At 51.1% G+C, this 19,048-nt stretch overlaps 1 protein-coding gene across 4 annotated transcripts in view; it reads right to left on the bottom strand.

Moving 5' to 3' along the window:
- The window catches only part of LOC105490053 (family with sequence similarity 178 member B), a 123,382-nt gene that overhangs the window by 64,537 nt on the left and 39,797 nt on the right, over nt 1-19,048 (bottom strand). For all 4 annotated transcript variants that reach the window (XM_011755298.3, XM_011755300.3, XM_011755299.3 and 1 more), the window contains 2 exons: nt 16,143-16,248; nt 12,601-12,685 (listed from right to left, as the gene is read on the bottom strand). In XM_011755298.3, coding sequence (XP_011753600.2) covers nt 12,601-12,685; nt 16,143-16,248 — 191 coding nt within the window. The remainder of the gene's footprint in view (nt 1-12,600; nt 12,686-16,142; nt 16,249-19,048) is intronic.

Below are 19,048 nucleotides of genomic sequence, written 5' to 3'. Positions count from 1 at the left end.
TCTGTCTCAAAAAAAAAAAAAAAAAAAAAAAAAAAGGAAGTGTTGGGCTGGGCGCAGTGGCTCACACCTATAATCCTCACAAGTTGGGAGGCCCAGGCAGGCAGATCGGTTGAGCCTAGGAGTTTGAGACCAACCTGGGTAACACAGTGAGACCCTGTCTCTATAAAAAATACAAACAAATTAGCCAGTCATGGTGGCACGCACCTGCAGTCCCAGCCACTCGGGACGCTGAAGCAGGAGGATCACTTGAGCCCAAGAGGTCGAGGTCATGGCTGCAGGGAGCCCTGATGGCGCCACCACACTCTAGCCTGGGTGACAGAGTGAGACCTTGTCTCGACAACAAAAAGTGCTCTCCAAGTTTAAGTCACTCCAATTTATTTTGCACCTCATTCTAAAAGTGGGGGCTGAGAGTCCTGAGCTGAAGTGGTGGGCAAAGCCCCCATTCTTGCCTGGCCACCTCTCCTGCAAGAGGTTCGCACACTTGGCCGAAGTCCTCAAAACCTGGAACGTCTCAGCCCCAGCTCCACGTTAGAATCACCTGCGAGCTTTAAAGATTCCTGGTGACAGGTGCTGTCCTAAGGGAACGAACTCACCTGGGCCTCACCAGCAACCGATGACGTGGTACCTGAGGGTCCCCTTATACAGGTGGTGGGATGTAGTGGTGGGGACAGGAGCTGAGTGTGCCACAGGCAGCGAGACTCTGGAGATGCCGGCTGAGCTGGGGTAAAGCATGCATACCTGTCCCCACAAGGCCAATGGACCCCAAGTCCTGATGTTAGAGGACCAGAGAGCACATCAGAGCTTGGCCAGTACACGCAGCTCCACAGCCAACTGGCCACATAGGACCAAAGCAGCCATCTGGAAAACATGCTGCTGTCCACCGGGAGACCAGTGTTTCTGGAGTCCCACCCATTCATTCAGCAAAAACCACCTGGGTCCTACCATGTCCCTGCTCACGTAGCTGCCAGGAACCCAACAGACAACTAAACTAAAAGCAAAAGAAAAACATGGTCCCAGTACTCTTGAGCTCACAACCCATTGGGAGAGACAATATTAATCAAAGAACCCACCATCAACTATGACTAAAGCCACAAGGAGTGGAAGAGGGAGTCAAGCATAGAAGCAAGGGGGCACCCCACACCCGCAGAGCAGGCCTCCTTGAGAAGGTGATGCTGGAGAAGTCCATAACCCAGAGGAAGAGATGGAGTTAAGAAGAAAGGCGTGGTGACTCACACCTGTAATCCCAGCACTGTGGGAGGCTGAGGCAGGTGGATCACTTGAGGTCAGGAGTTTGAGACCAGCCTGGCCAACATCGTGAAAACCTGTCTCTACTAAAAATACAAAAATTAGCCAGGCATGGTGGCATGCGCCTGTAATCCCAGCTACTCAGGAGGCTGAGGCAGGAGAATCACTTGAATCTGGGAGGCAGAGGTTGCAGAGAGCCAAGATCGTGCCACCGCACTCCAGCTTGGGCAACAGAGTGAGACTCCATCTCAAACAAAACAAAACAAAACAAAACAAAACAAAACAAGGCCAGGCGCGGTGGCTCACGCCTGTAATCCCAGCACTTTGGGAGGCCAAGGTGGGCAGATATGAGGTCAGGAGATGGAGACCATTCTGGCTAACACAGTGAAACCCGGTCTCTACTAAAAATACAAAAAATTAGCCGGGCGTGGGGGTGGGCACCTATAGTCCCAGCTACTTGGGAGGCTGAGGCAGGAGAATGGCGTGAACCCGGGAGGCAGAGCTTGCAGTGAGCCAAGATCGCGCCACTGCACTCCAGCCTGGGCGACAGAGCGAGACTCCGTCTCAAAACAAAACAAACAAATGAACAAACAAAAAAACAAAGTCAAAGTCAGGGGCTGCTGCAGGGAGGAGGAGAGTGTCCCAGGTGGAGAGGCTGGCACATGCAAAGGCCCTGTGGCAGAAGGAAGATGGAAGAAAAGACGCAGGAGGGTCACAGCACAGATAGTCAGAGGGCGTGAGGTACAATGAGCTGGACAAGGGCCAGCTGGCCGCAGAGGAGAGGGCACACATTGCACGCACAGTAGGAGCTTGGGCAGACTTTCCAGCCCCCAACTACCTGTAAAATGAGACAATAATAGTATCTACTTGTAGGGTTGTTGTGGTGATTAAATGAGACAGGCCCTAGCACAAATTAAGCTCTCTGGAAATGTTATCTATTATTTTCAATTAAACTGCTTTTATTATCATATCCAAGAATAGTATGTTTTTAAAAAACAGAGATTATAATGCTGAATTACTGTTATCAAATTCTAATTGGAGACTGTGAAAGGGCTACGCCAAGCACATGACAGCTCCGAGGGAGCTGGGCCCTGAGGTCTCCTGGGTGGTCCTTCAAGTGTTTTCCCGCCCATTTGGGTCTAGACCCCATTCTCACAGCACCAGCACGGGGACCGAGTGCAGCTGGCGTGGCAGATCTAGATCCCAGCCCACCGCTCTGGGCCTGAGGACAATGGGACTAGCCCTGCAGAATCAGGGAGTGAAGGGCACCCAGCATGAGAATGGCATGGGGTCCAAGGCCCAGGCACTCAAGTGCTCCACACATGTGGGCAGCTGCTGCTGCCACCATCACGGAAAACGAAACCTGCAGGTGACAGGGTCGTGGGGCCTCCACTCCAGCGGCTCTGATGCAGCAGGAAGCTGTCCTGCTAACCACAAGAAAGGCAGATTGGGTGAGGCGAGGACACCTTCTAATAAGATGGGGAAGAACAGAGACTGTCAACCTGATAGACAGACTAAAGACTGCTTAAATTTCAAAATAATTATTCCGTGTGAAATGTGCCAGACCCTCCCCACCCACAGCCCACAAAGAGTACCTACTGCGTAATTCCATTTACATAAAATTCCAGAGAACACAAACTAATCTGTAGTGACAGACAGCAGATCAGTGGTTTCCTACAGACAAGAGAGATCAATCACGAAGAGGCACAGGGAAACTTTTGGGGGCCATGGAATATATTTACTAGCTCGTGGCAATGGTTTTATAGGCACATATGTAAGTCAAATGTATACATTATACACTTCAAATGTCTGCAGGTTAATGTATTCAGTTACGTCTCAATTAAGTTTTTTTTTAAAGAAGGATTAGAAATATGGGCCGGGCGCGGTGGCTCAAGCCTGTAATCCCAGCACTTTGGGAGGCCGAGGCAGGCGGATCACGAGGTCAGGAGATCGAGACCATCCTGGCTGACACGGTGAAACCCCGTCTCTACTAAAAAATACAAAAAAAAAGTAGCCGGGCGAGGTGGCGGGCACCTGTAGTCCCAGCTACTGGGGAGGCTGAGGCAGGAGAATTGCGTGAACCCGGGAGGCGGAGCCTGCAGTGAGCTGAGATCCGGCCACTGCACTCCAGCCTGGGCGGCAGAGCGAGACTCCGTCTCAAAAAAAAAAAAAAAAAGAAATATGTACTAATTTTGGCCGGGCGCAGTGGCTGAAGCCTGTAATCCCAGCACTTTGGGAGGCCGAGGAGGGTGGATCACGAGGTCAGGAGATCGAGACCATCCTGGCTAACACGGTGAAACCCTGTCTCTACTAAAAATACAAAAAACTAGCTGGGCGAGGTGGCGGGCACCTGTAGTCCCAGCTACTTGGGAGGCTGAGGCAGGAGAATGGCATGAACCCGGGAGGCGGAGCCCGCAGTGAGCCGAGATCGCGCCACTGCACTCCAGCCTGGGCGACAGAGCAAGGCTCCGCCTCAAAAAAAAAAAAAAATACGTATTAATTTTTTGTTTTTGAATCCCAGTGGCTCATTGCACCTCCAGGACCCCCCACTCGGAAGACTCCTGGTCTAGAAAGCCCCACGTGGCCTGCCTTGTGCAGGTTGGGGCTTCTCCAGACATCAGTGGAGAGAACTGGGAAACTCTGGGAAGAGCAATCAGTACTGGAAGTCATTTCAGATGGATACTAATGTGGCAAAAGAAATACAGTATAGGATGGGCGCGGTGGCTCATTCTTGTAATCCCAGCACTTTGGGAGGCTGAGACGGGCAGATCACGAGGTCAGGAGATCGTGACCATCCTGGCTAACATGGTGAAACCCCGTCTCTACTAAAAATCCAAGAAATTAGCCGGGCGTGGTAGTGGGTGCCTGTAGTCCCAGCTACTCGGGAGGCTGAGGCAGGAGACTGACGTGAACCCGGGAGGCAGAGCTTGCAGTGAGCCGAGATGGCGCCACTGCACTCCAGCCTGGGCGACAGAGCGAGACTCTGTCTCAAAAACACAAAAAAGAAATACGGTATACATGTATAAACATAAAAATATAGATGAAACGTGGATTGTGCATTAATTTGTTCCCGGAAATAATCACAAGAAACTGTTACTAACGAGTACTTGGGAGGAGGAAGTGGCTGTGGGGAGTGGCTGGGAAGAAGACTTTCACTCTTTATTTTGCATCTTTCTCTAGTATTTAAATTTAAATTTTCTAAACTTGGTACATAGAATAAAAAATAACAACAGGGGTTACCTGGGTGGTAAGATTGCTGGCCATCTTGTTTCCATTTTATTCTTTTTACAAGAAACAACTTTACGAACGCTTTCTGAGAGGAGGAGTGGGAAGGAGGAATAAAGAAAGGAAGGGAGAGATGAAGGAAAGAGAATGCAACAGGCCACGGCAGAAAAAAAAAGTAACCCACAAAATGGGGCCTGTACAGAAGCCCAAGGCCCCAGTGGCTACGATGCCAGAGGCCGAGGAACAAAGGGAAAAGTGTGATCAAGTGAGGAAGAACAAAGTGTCCTAAGACCCTGCTCAAGAACGTGAAATGAATTTTGTTCTTGGAGCTGAACGTCTCGCCCACTTTCAAAATATCCAAAGAATGTACTGGCCAGGGTCATTCTATTTTATTATGTCCCCCTCCTCCTACACAAATATTATAGAAGCCAACAGAGAATGGAATGGGTAGGTAAAAATGGACAATTGTCTTGGAAGCAAATGGGAAAGAACCTACGCGAACTCTGCTCCTTTCGACAGCGTTTTGATCTCGCTGATAGAGCTCCTTTTCCTAAGGCACTGCTTTAAGACGGGTGCTAGGTTAATGGCCAGTCATATACCGGCTCGGCCAAAGCATTTTTCTTAAAGAAACATGAGGTCATTTCTCTTAACCAATTAGTTGCACAAGAGTATGTTTGCTTTCAAAACCCCATTCTACCACAAAAAAATTATCACAGCTATTAAGTTCAGCAGGTTAATATAAAAATCTGTATTTCTACACACAAGCAACGGACAATTTGGAAAGGAATTAAGAAAACATCTCTACTTATACCAAAAGAATAAAATACTTAGGAATAGATTTGACCAAAGAAATGTAAGACACGTACACTGAAAATTACAACACAGTGTTGAAAGAAATTACAGAGGATCTAAATAAATGGAAAGACATCCTATATTCATGGATAGGAAGACTTACTATTATTCAGATAGCAATAGTACCCAAAAGTTATCTGTAGATCCAAGACAATAACTATTAAAATCCCAGTTTTCAATGTTGCAGAAATTGACAAGCTGGTCCTAAAATTCATATGGAAATGCAAGGGACACCAAACAGCCAAAACAAATTTTTTTTTTTTTTTTTTTTTTTTTTTTTTTTAAGATGGAGTCTTGCTCTGTCGCCCAGGTTGGAGTGCAGTGGCACAATCTCAACTCACTGAAAGCTCCACCTCCCGGGTTCACGCCATTCTCCTGCCTCAGCCTCCTGAGTAGCTGGGACTACAGGCGCTCACCACTACGCCCGGCTAATTTTTGTGTGTGTGTGTGTGTTTTAGTAGAGACGGGGTTTCATTGTGTTAGCCAGGATGGTCTCGATCTCCCAACCTCGTGATCCACCTGCCTTGGCCTCCCAAAGTGCTGGGATTGCAGGCATGAGCCACTGTGCCTGGCCATAGTTAGAGGACTCACACTTCCCAACTTTAACACTTACTATAAGCTATAGTAATAAAAAATTTAGGGTACTAGCATAAGAGTAGACATATAAACCAATGGAATAAAATTGAGAGTTCAAAAATAAACCCTTACATTTATGGTCGAATGATTTTCAACAAGGGCGCCAACAGAATTCAATGAGGAAAGAACAGTCTTTTCAATAAACGGTGCTGAGACAACTGGATATCCATACACGAAAGAACCAAGCTAGACTCCTATCTCAAACCACATACGAAAATGAACTCAAAATAGATCAAAGACCTAAATTTATAAGCTAAAACAACAAAACTCTTAGAAGAAACCACAGATGAAAATTCTCATGACCTGAGATTAGACAATGATGTCTTTAAGTTTGACACCACAAAAGAAAAAAATAGATATATTGGACTTCATCAAAATTTTACAATTTTGTACATCAAAGGACATTATCAAGAGATTGTAAAGAAAACCCACAGAATGAGAGAAAACATTTGCAAACCACATATCTGGTAAAAAAGAGACGTCTTATCCATCAGCAGTCACTCCCCATTCCTTCTTCCCCTATCTCCTGGCAACTACTCATCTACGTTTGGTCTCTGGATTTGCCTATTCTGGACATTTCGTGTAAGTGGAATCACATACTACGTGACCTTTCGTATCCTTTTTTCTTATCAGTGCTTTCAAGGTTCATGCATGTTATAGCGCATGTCACTCCTTCATTCTTTTATGGCTGAACAGTATTCCATTTTATGGATATACCACATTTTAAGAGGTTTCTTTTTGGGGAGATGAAAATGTTTTGGAAGTAGACAGTGGTGATTCAACAACTCAGTATACTAAAAACCATGGAATCTTACATTTTAAAAGGGTGAGTTGTATGGTATGTGAATTGTATCTTTAAAACAACCAACCATTCCATCCTGGTCTTGCCAAATATTAATAAAGCTCCACTGTGCCCGCAATGGCACCCACTGTCCTTCAAGACCTGGCCTTCAAGACCTCCAGTCTTATCTCCTCCTCTGCTCCCTTGAGGGAAAGCTCCACCCTTCCGCCTCCTTGTCTTTGTTCGCACTGCTCCCTGCTTCCCGTGCATCCCTGCACACCCTGATACTCTGCCCAAAGGCTGCAGATCAGTGGTCTGTCATTGAACGGAGTCTGCAAGTGGGTTCACAGTGGTTTTTTCTTAACTGAGTTAGTTACCAAGAGGACATCTCACATAAACATCTATATCCCGGCTGGGCGTGGTGGCTCACGTCTGTAATCCCAGCACTTTGGGAGGCTGAGGCGGTGGATCACCTGAGGCCAGGAGTTCGAGACCAGCCCGGCCAACACGGTGAAAACCTGTCTCTACTAAAAATACAGAAGAAATTAGCCAGGCGTGGTGGTTGGGCGCCTGTAATCCCAACTACTTGGGAGGCTGAAGCAGGAGAATTGCTTGAACCCGGGAGGCAAAGGCTGCAGTGAGCCGAGATCATGCCATTGCACTCCAGCCTGGGCAATAAGAGTGAAATTCCATCTCAAAACAAACAAAAAACAACAAAAATAAAACATCTATATCCCGGCCGTGGCAGTCTGTGGTGCCTATCCAAGAGCCACGCTTCCCTTCTTCCTTGGTAAGGGAACTCTGGTTTTGTTCCGGTGTCTGCTCAAGGAAAATGGGTCCACCCCAGCGGAAGAACAATGGCATTCCACTCACCTTTGCTGAGACTGGCCTAAGGGTGGTTATTTGAGCAGTCAGAGCTCTGAGTCACAGGCAACAGAAACAGGAGCTTGCTACTTCAGCAGAAAACAGGTTTATTATATGCCAGAAGCCAGTTAACCATCAAGGTAATTAAGCTTAGGTTCCGGGGTCCCTCACCGGCATGTGCCTCCGTGAGTGCTCCAGGATGGGAAGCGAAGTCAGGTTGCAATGAACAAGCATTGCTATAAGAAAAAATCCTGAGCTCAGTGGAAAGCAACTTGAACCTCCCAAGGCCTAAGTATTTGGGATGATTTCTCTACTTATTCTAAACAAGCATTCACTCTCATACTAAACATTCCATGTAATGACTTAGATGATCCAGATGTTAGAATTACAGACAAGGATTTTCAAAGCAGCTATTATGGCTATGTCCAAGGTGTTAAAAGAAAGTTTGCTCATACTCAATAAACAAATAGGAAATCCCAGGAGAGAAACAGAAACTATTAAAAGAAATAAAGGGCCAGGTGTGGTGGCTCACACCTATAATCCCAGCACTTTGGGAGGCCAAGGTGGGAGAATTCCTTGAACCCAGGAGTTTGAGACCAGCTTGGGCAATTGGGCAATATACGGAGACCCTGTCTCAACAAAAAATAAAAATAAATTGGCTGGGCATGGCGGTGTGCACCTGTAGTCCCAGCTACCTTGGGAGGCTGAGGTGGGAGGATCATTTCAGCCTAGGAAGTTAAGGCTGCAGTGAGCCATGATTGTGCCACTGCACTCCAGCCTGAAGGACAGAGCAAGATCCTGTCTCAAAAAAAAAAAAAAAAAGAAAAGGACTAAATGGAAATTTGAAAACTAAAAATTCAAGTATCTTAAAAGAGACTAGAAAAATAAACCTAGGCTGGGCGCAGTGGCTCACACCTCTAATTCCAGCACTTTGGGAGGCCAGGGCTGGTGGATCACAAGGTCAGAAGATGGAGACCATCCTGGCCAATATGGTGAAGCCCCATCTCCACTAAAAATACAAAAATTAGCCGGGCGTGGTGGCGTGTGCCTGTAGTCCCAGCTACTCAGGAAGTTGAGGCAAGAGAATCACTTGAACTCTGGAGGCAGAGGTTGCAGTGAGCTGAGATTGCGCCACTGCACTCTAGCCTAGGTGACAGAGCGAGACTCCATCTCAAAAAAAAAAAAAAAAAAAAAAGACTGGAAGAGTAAATCTCATGCATTCCACCCTAAAGGGATAGGATTCATGAGGCTGGAAATTCCTCAGACACAGCCATGATGTTCAAAGGACAAACAACATGGCAAGGGACTCGAAAGCCCGTGACCCAGTTCTAATGAAACAAAATGCAAAAACTGTTCTGATAAAAAGAGAGGAAAGTATGAGAAGCAGCGACCTCGTACGTCCCATCCTTTCCTCTGCTGCCCTCAACACTCTTGTCTCCTGAGAACACAATGGTGCTGGGAGCTGCGGCAGCCATTCTGCAACCCGGAGAGGAGGTAGTGAGAAGGCACACGCAGAATCCAAAGTCCTCAGAGTGCACATCTACTGAACGTGTGACCGAATCACCTGCCTCTGAACTCCTTGTCATGTGAGGTAACAAACTGCTCTTGGTGTTTGTTATCAAACAGTCAAAATACAACCTAACTAAAATGTGGCTTCTCTTGAAAATGAAGAGGTTTGGGAACACCAGACCTGTGTTTACCTGCACCAAACCTGATGCAGACAGTCCTTTTACACCAGGCAGGAGCTCTCAGACTTTGCTCACTCGGTCTCCACAGGCAACTGAGTTTGCAGTCCCTGCTTTCTGGCACAGATAGCTCAACTGTCTCATCTTCTACAAAGAACTTCCTGGTTCCTGCCTCCCCACACCCCAAACCCACCTGCCTACAGGTAGTTCCTCTTTCCATTGCCTCCTTTCTGGCTCTGATGGTCACTGCTCATTTAATCCCCTCCCACCTATCAGCCTCCTAAGAAGAGGCCCGTGCTTTACTCATCCCCGCTCCTCTCTCTGCCATCCAGCGAAGCGCTTGAGGAAGGAGGTGCTCAATGTCTTAGCTGAATAAATGAACGAACACTCACTGCACTGAGGCGTGGCAACGTGCCAGAGCATCCCCTCTCTGAGTGCACCACGCTCTGCACAGCTGACATGCACATGTGTTGCTTCCCTATCCAGGAATACAATTCCCCGTCACCCCCCGCCCCAGCACACGGGAGCCTTGGGCCACTCGGCCCTCAGCCTCAGTCACTGGAGCACACCCATAATAGTCAACACTCTTTTTTTTTTTTTTTTTTTTTTTTTGTGAGACGGAGTCTGGCTCTGTCACCCAGGCTGGAGTGCAGTGGCATGATCTTGGCTCACTGCAAGCTCCACCTCCCGGGTTCACACCATTCCCCTGCCTCAGCCTCCCGAGTAGCTGGGACTACAGGCGCCGCCACCACGCCCGGCTAATTTTTTGTATTTTTAGTAGAGACGGGGTTTCACCGTGTTAGCCAGGATGGTCTCGATCTCCTGACCTTGTGATACGCCCGTCTCGGCCTCCCAAAGTGCTGGGATTACAGGCTTGTGCCACCGCGCCTGGCTGTCAATACTCTTAAGTCCTGGTCCCCTCAGCTCTTCCCTTACTCAGTAGGTGGGGATAAAGGCAATGGCGTAAGACTCTCCCTAGGACAGTCTGGAAAGAACTGCTGGTCACCACAAGCTCCAGGAAAGGATGGGAGTTTACACACAAACAAATCTCCTGCTTACGTATGAGAAGCGACTTGAACACACACGCACGTGCACGCGCACACACGAATCATAGATACGTGGCAAGGGAGACAGCCCCAGTCTACCTTGAGCTCTGTGCGCCAGAGGCCTGCCGTCCTCTCAGACACTCAAGAGCCCCAGGCTATTAGTGAAATCCTGAGGAGCATGACTTCCTTCTGCATCAATCCTGGATCTGATTTAACCTTAGAAATGCTTCCTGAAATGGCAGTTGATCTTTAGTCCTGACTTCTGACAGATTCTCTCTGGGCACCTGGCCCTTTTGCTCTTGACCTAGCTTTTTTTTTTTTTCAGTTGTGGTAAAATACACATAACATAAAGTTTACCACCTTAACCATTTCTAAGTGCACAGTTCAGTGGTAGCAAGTACATTCACACTGTGGTACAATCACCACCACCATCCATCTCTAGAACTCTTTTTTCTTGCAAAACTGAAACTCTGTACCCATTAAACAGTAACTCCCCACTCTCTCCTTCCCCTAGCCCCCGGTAATCACCATTCCACTTTCTGTCTCTAAGAATTTGACTACCCTGGGTACCTCATATACATGTTTGTTCTTTTGTATGTTATTTCACTCAGCATAATGTTTTCAACGTTCATCCATTTTGTATCATGTGTCAGAATTTCCTTCTCTTTTTTTAAAATAATGCATCATGGACATTCAAAGAATTTCCTTCCTTTTTAAGGCCAAATAATATTCCACTGTATGCACGTACCACATTTTGTTTATCCATTCACGGATGGACACTTGGATTGCTTCTGCCTCTTAGCTATTGTGAATGACGTCGTAAGAACCTGGGTATGCAACCATCTGCTCTAGTCCCTGCCTTCAGTTCTCTAACGGACCGGGCCTCTCACTTCCCCACACCAGTTGTGATCCTGACCCCAGGCATGGACTTCTCTAGGCCAGTCCCTGGTCCCCTGGGCAGGGAAACAGAATCCCAGGCTGGGCTCTCAGGTAGTGTCCACGGGAGATCCTCTGGAGTTGGAAGAACCAGAGCTGAGCTGACAGGGGGCTCAAGAGCTTGTTTCTGACCCCTCCTAATGGGGAGCGCAACAGAGACAACGTGTCAAGAAGCAAAGGAGAGTGGGGCGTCCCCTCAGCCTCAGAGGAGGAGACACATACCACTGCAGGGAGCAGGACAAGGGAGGCCTCTGTTCGCCTAAAGGGCAGGCATGTCGCAGAGGCGGCCCCTGGGGCTCCAAAGGGCATCGGGGGCTACAGGGGCAGAGGTTACGAAAAGGGAGAGGGTGTTGAGACTGGTGCTATTCAGAAGACCTCGGTTAGAGGGCTCCATGGAGAGCGGGGCGGAGGAGTCTGGAATGCTCTAATTTGACAGATGGTCCCAGCTCAGCCAACTCCTGAAGCAGAAGAGGCACAAAAGGAGAAACTCAAAGGGCTGGGGGTTCATGGTACATCCTGGTCTAGAGCCTTAGCCTTCAGGGCCATGTGCTTTCTTGCTCTGGGGTGCGCAGCCTACAGCTGGGGCAGAGGCTGGGTCTGACCACCTGGGAGTCCCTCTCACTGTCTGCCTAAGCAGCTTTCAACTGGTTACATGATATTTTTTGGTGCCGAAGTGTCTAGGTTCAGGTACCAAATGATGACAGTCTAGGGAGGGTGCAGCCACTAGGAGGGAAATTAATTCCTTCTGTGGAACTCTAAACATCTAAAAGCATTATAAAGAGGAATTAAATACACCACCTAAATGCCACAACCAAGGCACCAGCTTGAGGCTCTCATTCCCACCCAGACCAAACTCAGGGGCACTGTGGATGTCCTATCAGCCAAGGAAGGCTGTCAGCGAGGGAGACAGCTTCAGACTCTTCCCTTCGGTGACTCCAACCCAAGGAGCAGCCTGATTTGATGCGGATGTTCCTGGAACCCTCCCAAGCTAACCAGCGCTTTCAGGAAGGACTTGGGAGCAAGCTGTCCCCTCAGACCTAGAGCCTGTCTCAGTCTGAACCCACTGTCCTGGACTGCTCTGGCATCCCAAGAGCAGTGAGGTCAGCCTGGCCGTGGCCACAGGGACTGAGATCTGAGGCCAGTTCAAGGTGCCAAGGAGCCTGTTGGTTCAGCTTTTTACTAATGCTGGAGGCTGAGCCAAAGATGGCCTGATGCCGCCACACCCTAGTGATGCAACGTCCCACCAGCATCTCCCCTGCAGCTGGGCTCCAGGCACTAAGAGTCGTGGGAGCTCAGCGCACCAGTCTCCACCCTGCATCCCAGTACTGACCCGGCTGAAGGAAGATTCCATCCACACTGAGATCCCACAGAAGACCGAAGGCTCCCAAAGATGTTTCTGGAGGCCAAGTCAGCAGCTAGGTGGAAAAAAAAAACAAAAAAACTGGTTAGCTGGGTCATTCCTAAAAAGCAATAGTAGCAACTTCTACGACTTCACATTAAATAAATCCCATTTAATCCTCGTAAGTCCATGAGGTAGAAGGACACTGTCACTGTTGCCAATTGAAAGATGGAAAACCAAGCTCAAAGAGGTCAAACGACTTCCCCAGAGTCACACAGCCTGTGAGCAGCAAAGCCAGCACCCAGGCCCAGACACCCAGGTCTGTGTCACCTGAAACCTCCTACTCTGTCGACCTCCTGGCATGGGGGTCTTGGTCCCCCTGCCCCTCGCTCCCTGTGGTCACAGCCATGGCCCTCCAGGGCAGGGCCCCGTGTAAGGGACAGAAAGCCTGCACTGATCACAGGCGGCAGGACGATCACAGGGTGGGCCTTCTCCGTGATCCATGAATCATTTCCAGGTCAGCGCCTTAACTCACTGTCATCTGAGACCACCAGGTTGGAAAGTCCTTCCAAGGTACCAAACACAGGTCCTCAAACAAGGGTGGGGTGGTCATTTCTGGGATCCTTATCTGAACGTTCCTGGAGCCTGATGGTCAGAAGCTGGGGTTTGGGAACGTGCAGAGAGGCTGACAAGGGAATGAGCAATGGGACAGCAGCAGCCCACAGGTGCCATCTGGTCTAGGGGCACTCAGCAAGCTCCTGACCGTGGCCGCCACGCTGTGCACGACATCGTTCCTCCCCAGTACCCAGGGAAGTCTGCCTTGTGGGCACTGTGGGCACATCTCCTTTCAGGACTGAGGCTCTTGTTCCCCCGGGGGCTGGGCACTGTTGCTGCCAGGGCCCTGAGCCCAGGGCCCTCTCTGAGCCTTGACCATGGAGGGAGCGCCTAGTCCGGGGTCACAGCCCTCACCAAGTGTCTGTGTGATAACTGGCCAAGGCTGGAGACCTCGCCCCAACTGGGTCAACTCTAAGGTCACCAGGCTCCAGAGCCCAGCGGGACTGCCTAGGGCCACACGCTCTCCCCCCTCACAGGGTGGTTCCCAAGCCCGCGCCCAGGAAGCCTGTGTGGACACCTCCTGCTTGGCATCTAGAACTCTGCCTTTCTCCTCCTGCCATAACCTCTTACATTTTCTTGGCTGAACGCTTGAGTCTCTCCCAATAAGAACATACGTTCATTGAGGGTGTACACCTCCTGCTGATGTTCTCTCTCCCGGCAAGGCTGGCCCACACGAGGGCACAGCTCAGCCAGTCCCATGCACACCCTATTAAAGCCCCTGGGAGGAGTACACGGGACCGAATCCCTGAGAGAACTCAGGCTGTCCTTTCCAAGAACGTCGAAGGAGCAGGGTTGGAGCAGTCTGACCACCTCACCCCACCCTGGTTCAGTAGGGACCCCAGGTACAGGCGTGGCCCCGGCAGCCCTGGGACCCCACTTCCCTAGCTGCCTTTGACTGGATAAGGGGACCACTTAACCCCTCTTAGCCTAACCAGATTCTCCTTCCTAAGGAACCAGATTTGGGAATAGGGTCTGACCTTACTTGGCCATGGAGCCTGTGGTGAGACAGCAGCAGAGGCCAGTCCTGGGATCCCAACCCTTCCCCATCCCTGGGTCCAGCTCCTCCTGGGGCCCAGCATGCCCCCACCCCGGGACCTCAGGAACCACCCTCACACCTGCGGAAGGAGCCCTCATGGGTTTTCCGCCTCCCACAACCACAGCCCCCAGTAACTGCTCGAGGTTGTAAGTCCCCTGAGGACACTGCCCAGAAGGCCCCCCAAAGCCAGGATGCCCCTTTCATGGATCTAGATTCAGCCATGGGGGGTGGGAGATCTTGTTTCTCCTTGCAAAATGTGAACTGGACTCTGCACTAACAGCGTGCCTTGCAGGACACCCAGGCCCAGAGCAGAGCTCTGCAAGGGCACCAGGACAAGGCAGCTCACGGGATGTCCTACTTCCCTCCACATGGGCCCCTCGGGCCTGGCTCCGAGGCACAGAGCTGATGCTAAGAAACCCACCCATGGCAACACAGGAGTAGGTGGCAGGGCCAGAACTCACACCAGGTCTGTCTGCCTGTCTGACCTCAGGGCTGGGTCCTAAATTCCTCTCCCCTCCAGCCCCCTCCCAGCATGATGGAGATGGGGAAAGAGACAGGGGAGGGCTCGCCTGTGCCTCCCAGGATGGGGGTCTCTGAACCCAGAGGCAACCGACACGCCCCCGGGAAGGCACTCCACGCCGTGTCAGGGTCACGCAGGGCCCCTCTGTGGGCGCCGTCTCAGATGGGTCCTTTGTGGCTCCCAATGCTCAATTGTGTGTTCCGTCATACACTGTGCAAGGAGCAGGGGCTGCAGCGGCCAGCGTGGGGAATAATGGCCCCACTGTTCCCCGTTACTCACCCACTGCTCCTTCTGGGCCTTGGGTGGGGGACTGGGGGCTGGCAAGGTTAGCAGCTACACACCAGGGCCCCAGAAGCTACATGTCTTCCTCCTCCGGGGTAGGGAGGAGCAAGGTGAAGGACCCAGAGCACGAAGGGAGAGCTGGAGGGCTCTCTCTGGACTGCAGCCAGCCTGCTGAGGCCGAGCCGCTCCTGGAATAATCCACCCCACATGATGGCTCTGATTTACAGCTGGGGTCCAGGCTCCAACTGGCAGGAATGGGACCAGCTGGAACTTGTGACCCGCCTGTCCCCAGACAGGGATGATTCCGGGTGGGGCCAAGGCCAGGACGGCATCCTCATGCCTGGCATTCAGATCACAGTGGCTGGCTCCTGGGCTATCCCTGCTGGCTTCTCACTGCCTGTCTCTGTGCAAAGGTGTCAAGCCCTGGGCAAAATGCATGTTCCCCTATGGCAAAACGTTCTAGCAGCAACCAGGAGGAAAAAAACGGGGCAGTCAGGGCAGCTGTTCCAGGCTTTCCCAGCCAACCTACGACTGTATACGGGAAGCACGCGCTCTAACACCCGAGCACCCTCGGCTCCAAACCCACGAGGGCCCACACTTCAGGCGCTGCAGGACTGCCGTGGGCCCTGAGAGGCCCTCCCGCTGCTTATGGGATGAGGGACCTGTGACCGCTGGTGAAGAAATTAGCTTTGTCGTATAGGAAGCACTTGTTGAGGGGCTTGGACCCGTTCATTGAGAGGTTAGACAGTAAGTCCACTGGGTACACCAGGTCCCTCAGGAAAGCCACGCTGAGGGCACAGGCAGCACCCAGAGACACATCCTCGGGGGAAGCAGAGGCTCCCAGTGCTCGCCGCTCTGGGAGACCACAGGCGAACCCCCTGCACCTCCCTGACCTTGGCATTCTTAGCACTATGGTGGGGATCGATGCCCAATCAGCTCTCCTCCCTCCTCCCACCCAGCCTGAGCCCAGCCAAGCAGCACCTAAGGCAAGAGGTGAAGTGCCCACCCCTCGGCGTGCGGGCCTGCCAGGCCACCAGACTGCAGCACTCCCGCCACCTAGTGGCAGGCCCGCGTCCTCACCTGGAACAGCCACTGGAGCAGGGGCACCGGGCAGTCAGGCACGTGCAGGTAGAGGGTGCTCAGGAGGCCGCTGTGCAGGAAGGACAGCTTTTGGGCCGGCGGGGAGCTGGGGGCAGAGGACTGAGGTTAGGGGAGGCCTCTGTGCCGGCACACTTGTCTCGTCACCGCGGGAGGCTGTCACTACCCAGCTTCACTGGCTGTTGGGAAGCAAATCTGTAACACTAGAGACAAATGTGCTTTTCGAGCCCTCGATGCACGGATCTGTCAGAAGGAAAAGAACCCAGGTGAGCATCAGAATCACCTGCTCTTCTTGCATGTTGCATGAACACACCTCACAGCGTTTAAAATACACGGCAGATAGCTGGATGCTGTGGCTCACGCCCATAATCCCAGAACTTTGGGAGGCAAAGGCGGGTGGATCACGAAGTCAGGAGTTCAAGACGAGCCTGGCCAATATGGTGAAACCCTGTCTCTACTAAAAATACAAAAATTAGCCAGGCATGGTGGCGTGCACCTGTAATCCCAGCTACTCAGGAAGCTGAGACAGGAGAATTACTTGAACCTGGGAGGCAGAGGTTACAGTGAGCCAAGATCGAGCCACTGCACTCCAGCCTGGGCAACAGGGCAAGACTCCGTCTCGAACAAACAAACAAAACACGGTAGGGCAGTGCAGTCTGCCCTTTCCATTTGGCCACAGGGGAAGGTGGGATATTTGCCAGGGGTGTGGAAAGGTGAGGAGTGAGGCCAGGAGTGGGTGTCTTAGCCTCGGGTTCCTCCAGCTGCAAGGGGCGGGCAGGATTACCCCTACGAGGCCAGCGTCTCGAGATCCGGTTACACAGGGCGTTTCTGCTCTGCCTTATGTTTTTCAGACACAAAGGGGACACCTGAGAAGACGGGAAAATAACAGAAAGGGGCCCGGGATGAAGACATTCTGGGAAGGAAATACCAAACAAGAGTTCCATAGAGGATTCTTCAAAAACCACGTGAGCCGCAAGTGTCCCAGATTCCAGGGATGGAGGCGTGCTCAGACCAGCCACGCGGCTGTGGCCGTGACCGTATGCCCATTCATGCTACCCCCTCGGGCCTCTTTCTCCTAACAGGAGCTCTCAAAATCAGCACTGGTGTGGAGATGAGCCCTGCCTCGGGGACCGCTGACCTGGTAGATCACTTTGACCTACAAGATTCCAGGTCTCTGCAAAATGAGTTGTTGCAATGTTTCGTATGGTTGTAGGGCCTCTGGTAGGAAGTGCTTCAGAAGTTATTTTATAGGAGGTTGGCTGGACTTTTGTCACCGTTCCTGAGCTCCCGGTCATCCCCAGAGAGCCTGGGTTTGGGGTAGGATTCTCCTACGTCCTGTGCATTTTGTGACCACCATCTTTGCTTGCTCTCTCTAGACCGCATCCCAAAGATAAGTAACATGGATTCCAGGAAATGAAAACGTAAGTTCACGTTTGTTTTTCTTTTTAACGGCCCAAATGCATGCAAAGAACATTTCAGAAAGTACTTAACGTTGCCACCCTAGATAAAAAGTTTTCCAGTTTTTCAGTCAGCCCAACCTCCTCCTTCTGCTCCTCCTCCTTCTCCTTTAAAAAGGACATCATACTATAATCTGCCAGAAACAGAATGCTACAAAACAAAGATTATCCTCTGGGCCAAGCTGCTGTCTCTCTGAGAATGTCCAGGCAATTTACAAATTGCATGTTTTTTCTCTAAGTCATTTAGGTTCAGAGGAGAAAGCAGCTTTGTTCCCGTGGTGGTGAAGTTTACCGCCCTGAAATAGACCTTCGTTTGTACATACAAACACGTGTGCACCCCAGGACTACTGGCATGCTCCACGCTATCCACGTGCCCAGTCACATGGAGACTTTCATGGACTGACCCCAACAAGACGCGTGTGGTTCAAGAACATGCACAGCAGCCTGAACACAGACAATACCCATGTAAACAACGTCTGGAGGACCTTGCGAATTGGCAGAACCACGACAACGGCCATGTGGTGAGGAGGCTGGCGCTTCAGGGACTCTAAGGAGACGCTGGCTCTGGCATTCTGCTGGAGGGGGCACCCCGCCAGTTTCTTAGTGGGAGAATTGATTGTACAAGGCCCTGTTGGCTCAGAGCAACACATTTCTAACCGCTGCTCCAAGGGAGAGACCCCACAGTTTCAACGTCTCCCTTCTGCTACGTGGGCCTTGCAGTTTCTGCCAGAGGAATGACGGATTGGCCTCTGAGTTCACTGCTGCTGAGAAAATTTTGACTATGGGACCGGGAGCAAGAGAAAGCCAGAAAGGACATAGGCCTGCTCTGCCCTGGGATGACTGGCTTTCAAGGAATTCTGTGTTTAGGGTTAGAGGCAAGGACTCCCTTCTGCAGGCTGAATGCACGCTCAGTGGGGAGGGAGTGCTGCTTCGCCCTGGCTCAGCCACAGGCCCTCCCACGTCCTTCAGGGTGGCACAGGGTGACCTCGAGCTTGGCTGCTGGGCAGGGAATGGGCCTCGTGTACAGACAATGCCCTGACTCTGGGGAAGGAAGCAGGGTCCCAACAGCAGCACCTGGGCTGGGAAGCCTGGAGGAAAAGGGAAAAAGGAAAGGGGGTGGGAGGCGTGTGTGGTGAAAGCTCAAACGCCTTGGGTGACGGAATTGGCTGTTGTCAGAGTCACGTCCCCACATCAAGAACAGAGAGGCTGGGTCCAAGGTGGTCCCTTTGTCCACGGCCAAGCCAATGCTGAGGTCAGAAGTTATCCTGAGGATGCTGGAGGACCCTGGAGGGAGAGAAGGAGGGACAGAGCCTCCGTCGGCAGCAGATGCCGCACGGGCCTGGCTGAGTGGGAAGCCCCCAGCTGTCAGCCCTGAGGATCCCATGAAGGGAGGTTCCCATCAGAGTCCTCAGCTGTGATTGGAGATGAGGA

This window comes from Macaca nemestrina, chromosome 13 (assembly GCF_043159975.1).
Source record: "Macaca nemestrina isolate mMacNem1 chromosome 13, mMacNem.hap1, whole genome shotgun sequence".
Classification (NCBI taxonomy): Eukaryota; Metazoa; Chordata; class Mammalia; order Primates; family Cercopithecidae; genus Macaca; species Macaca nemestrina.
This window is presented reverse-complemented; position numbering and strand designations above follow the sequence as displayed.